At 49.5% G+C, this 4734-nt stretch overlaps 1 protein-coding gene across 1 annotated transcript in view; it reads left to right on the plus strand.

Moving 5' to 3' along the window:
* ACVRL1 (activin A receptor like type 1) overlaps positions 1-4734 on the plus strand; it is a 27972-nt gene that overhangs the window by 4906 nt on the left and 18332 nt on the right. The window contains exons 2-3 of the mRNA XM_031064557.1: positions 1388-1458; positions 4317-4541. Of these exons, the coding sequence (XP_030920417.1) occupies positions 1389-1458; positions 4317-4541 (295 nt within the window). The 5' untranslated portion in view covers position 1388. The remainder of the gene's footprint in view (positions 1-1387; positions 1459-4316; positions 4542-4734) is intronic.

Raw genomic sequence — 4734 nt, forward strand, 5'->3', positions numbered from 1 at the left:
TTTTTTTGTTCTGGTTTTCAAGGTTGTTTATTTTCTGTTATTTATGACATTTTCTCCTTGGCTTGCTGAGGTCCATCAGTGGCACACTGCCCACCTTCAGAGGCAGTGTTATCTTTTATACTCAAAACTATGTTTACTACTCAAAACTTTATTTATAATTATTTTCCAATACTTATCACTTATGTTAGACAGTGTGTTCCTACTCTAATCTAATTTAAAATTGTCACCACCACTTAGAAGATGGAGGCTAGGAAGAAGGAGAAGGAAAGATAAGGCACACTTAAATTCCTTTATCTTAGGACCTCGAACACCCATCCTAAAAACCTCAAAATTCTATTTTCACCCTGTTAAGAACTAATTATCATTTTACTTAATCTTTTGTGGCTTGTAATTCCTCATGTAAGGTTGATGATTTTTTCCACGGGTCAAAATCAAAGGCACAGGGGTCTCTGAGCCATCCAGGGCAGCCAGAGGGATGTCCTGGAGTCCGACAAAGAATATGAAACTATACTGCACTAAAGAATACAGAAAGGATACTTACAGAATGCTAAAAAGATAATAATGAAAACTCGTGACTCTCTCTCCAGAGTCCCGACACAGCTTGACACTGATTGGCCAAAGAATCAAAACAATTCGCATCAGAATCCCAATGAAACAATCTCCAAACACATTCCAAAGGATGTGAAGCATCCTTGGAAGCATATTTGGCGCAGAGGAATGATGGATCTGACTCCATGCTCTCAGAAGGCTAATTTCTTATTATTTTATGATACTACATTATATTAAAGAATATTAAACTATACTATACTAAAGAATACAGAAAGGATGCTTACAGAATGCTAAAAAGATAATAATGAAAACTCGTGACTCTTTCCAGAGTCCCGACCCTAACTTTGTCAAAACAATTCACATCAGAATCCCAATGAAACAATCACCTGTATTCCAAAGGAGCAAAACACAGGAGAAGCAAATGAGATAATTATTGTTTTCCTTTTCCTCAGAGGCTTCTCGGCTTCCCAGGAGAAAAATCCTGGGCGAAGGGATTTTCCAGAAAATGTGAATTTAACAGAAGTGCCGGTGTGGGGGTCACAGGGAGAAAGGGAGGAGCTTGGGGCTGCATGGACACGGCAAGGACCTGGTTCCAGCACATTCCTGAGCTCTGTGGGGCCATGAGTGGCACCCACACCGCACCAGGAAGGTCCCCTGATCTTGGGAGGTCCCGGGATGTGTTCTCAGGAAGGGCCGTGCCCAGGATGTCGGGAGCCAAACACATCTTACCGCACTCTGTGCCTGAATTCTGCAAAGCCCATCCCTCCCCAAAGCCCCCAGGGTTGGGGATGGGCTCTGGGGGTGCAGGGGCTGCTCTGACCCCCCTCTCTCTCCCCAGGATGACGCCGTGTGGGGTCGGTGGCTGGGTGATGCTGGCATTGATGACCTCGTCCTTCAGCTTCGCAGCCGGTGAGTGCCAAATGGGTTAAAATAAACCCTCGGCTTTTTGGGAGCATCTCTGCCCAAAATAAAAGCCAGGGAGGAAGCTGGGCTCCTCAGGGACTGTGCTGTGTCCCTGTGGTGTGGTGAGGCATCCCCCAGAGAGGATCTCAGCTTAATTAATTGTGGTTGATCGAGTGCTTTGCTGTCACCAGAGGGAAATGTCGCTCTCGAGGTGGTCACGACACAAAGCAGAGTCTCAGATGGCAACTCTTTATTATTGAACGTGGCTGACTTTTTATACACTTTTCAATTGTTTATGCTTTTTCTGCTTTAACTGTTGGCTACAATAAATCAACATAACACTATCGGTGAAAAGTTACAGTGACTTCAACTAACTTTCTAAAAATACTTTGTCCAGCTGCAAAGTTCACTTATCTCTCTTCGATTCTTCGCTTCTTTCGGTCTTCTTGGCTACAGCCTTAGAGAGAGAGCTCCTTATCAGCTTCTTGCTTCTCAGCTTCTTCTCGCTCCTTTAGCTAACAGGCCTGCTGTTAGCCCCAAGGCTGGTACCACATACCAAAAATCTGGGTTTCCCCAGGGGTGGTGATGATGATCACAGAACCACAGAATTTCTAGGTTGGAAGAGACCTTTAAGATCATCGAGTCCAACCCATCTTCTAACACCTCAACTAGATCATGGCACCGAGTGCCAGATCCAGCCTTTTTTTAAACACGTCGAGGGATGGTGGCTCCACCACCTCCCTGGGTAGATGATTCCAGTATTTGCCCACTCTTTCTGTGAAAAACTCCCTCCTTCATTCTAGCCTGTATCTCCCTTGTCGCAGCTTGAGACTGTGTCCTCTAATGATGATGATGATGATGATGATGATGGTGGTGGTGGTGGGAAGCAGGAGGAGCCGCTCAGCATCCCGGGGGGCACCAGGTGGACCGGGTGCTCTTGCAGGGAGGTCCAGGTTAACGTGGCTGTGCCAGCGAGGAGCAGCAGAGCTCACTGCGGGGATGAGTCTCCACCTGTCCTGCCCATGGGGCCGCCTGTAAGAGCCGAAATGAGAGATGTGGGACGCCAGGGGCTCTCCAAAATGCAGTTTATTCCATCCAAGATGTTACAGCAGTCCAGGGTCGGGGGTGACAGAGCTGTGCCCACAGCTGTCAGCTCCAGCTGCGGGCAGGCCTGGACACCCTTAGTTTGGGTTACATTGCATTATTTATTTTTCTTTTGGTTACAATGCATTATTTGCTTTTCTTTGCTGAGCATCTTCATACAGAACCAATCTACACCTTAACTTTTATCTATAGCCTATCATAACTGCTATAATTACCATATTCATGTTACTATTCTCCAATCACCAAAAGTTTGTACGTTACAGTTTAAGCTAGAAGTTGTTTCTCAGTTTTCTCGCAGTGGAAAATTCTGAGACCTTTTTTCTACTTGCAGCTTTGCTGGCTTGTTTGCCTGTGCTCTCTTTCTGCTTGGTAAAAACATCTTGTTTGGGGTGGGTTTATCCTTTGCTCTAAGCCATAAAAACTCCTTCTGACTAACACACCCTTTGCCTCCTTGGTTATCCAGCAAGACTGGCTCAGCAATTCTTTTCTTCTCTATCAAAACTCACTTCCATCTCTATTCCTTCATCAGACTCAACATTTAAAAATCTTTCTGCTAAAGCACACATATCTGTGAGAATTTCTTGTCAAACTTTCATCCTTCCCAACAGCCACCAACCCCAAACCAGCCCCAGCAGCACCCCACAGCACCAGGCAGCCTTTGGGCAGGGGGACAGGGAGTGCAGGATGGCCACCAGAGCCACCCCCTCGCTGTCCCCTCGCTGTCCCCTCACCACTGGATGCCTGGCTGCCCTCAGGCTGAACTCCCTGATTCCAGGAGGGATATTTTCTGTGCAAAAGGGCAGAGCTAAATTAGGAATTTGGGAGCATGGCTGCCATCTGAGCCACCGTGGCACAGGAAAGCAACTTCAGGGAAGCCAGGAAAAACTGCAGGAAAGACCCTGGGTTTGGCAGCCAGCTCCCAAAACACACACTGGGAAGGCACTGGCTGAGTTTGGGGTTTTTGATCTCACCCCAGGCTCCCGTAGGTCCCGTGTTCTCTGGGGTTTTGTGGGCAGGATGTGACCCCGTGTGCTGTACACCAGTGCATCCCAGTTAATCCCAGCTGCTGGGCTGGATTCGCAGCCCATCCCATGGAGCTTCTTGGGGAACAGGGGACCCCCAGGTTCAGGGTTGGGATTTGGAGCCCAGCTGGGAGCAGATTTTCTGGGAGGTGCCAGGATGGGCTGAGCACCCACAGCAGCCTTCCCCTCCTTCTCTGACGGTCCCATTCTCCCAATCTGGAGCCTTTAGGAGCATGTCCCTGTCCCCAAAGCCACCGAAGCTCCCGGGTGGGCAGTGGGGTGACCCTGTGGCACAACGTGTCCCCTCCTGGTGCCCGCAGAGGAGCATAGGTCCCGTGTTCTCTGGGATTTTGTGGGCAGGATGTGACCCCGTGTGTTGTAAATCCCCTGGGATTTTGTGGGCAGGATGTGACCCCGTGTGCTGTACACCAGTGCATCCCAGTTAATCCCAGCTGCTGGGCTGGATCCATCCCAGACAGGCACAGCCCATCCCATGGAGCCTCTTGGGGACCCCCAGGTTCAGGGCTGGGATTTGGAGCCCATCTGGGAGCAGGGGATTTTCTGGGACGTGCCAGCATGGGCTCCTTGTACTGAGCACCCACAGCCGCCTTCTCCCCCTTCTCTGACGGTCCCATTCTCCAAATCTGGAGCCTTTAGGAGCATGTCCCTGTCCCCAAAGCCACCGAAGCTCCCGGGTGGGCAGCGGGGTGACGCTGTGTCCCCTCCTGGTGCCCACAGAGGAGCTGCTGTGCGCCTGCGACGTGCCCCACTGCAGCCAGCCCAACTGCACGGGCCAGGTGTGCTTCGTCAGCAAGAGGAGGGAGGAGGGCACCATCACCCAGCACCGGGGCTGCTTCTCCCAGAACATTCTGGAACACTGCCACACGCCCGTCACGGAGCACTACGGCATGAGGTGCTGCAACTTCCACATGTGCAACGCCGAGCTGGAGATCTTCCTGCAAGGTACAGGGGACAGGGGACAGGGGATGAGCTGCCCACGTGGCTGGGGATGTGGTTGGGTCCCCAGGATGAAGGAGGAATTGATGAATCCGACTCCATGTTCTTAGAAGGCTAATTTATTATTATATTATGATAATATGATATGATATGATATGATATGATATGATATGATATGATATGATATGATATGATATGA

Source organism: Geospiza fortis, unplaced genomic scaffold, assembly GCF_000277835.1.
Source record: "Geospiza fortis unplaced genomic scaffold, GeoFor_1.0 scaffold599, whole genome shotgun sequence".
NCBI classification, from domain to species: domain Eukaryota; kingdom Metazoa; phylum Chordata; class Aves; order Passeriformes; family Thraupidae; genus Geospiza; species Geospiza fortis.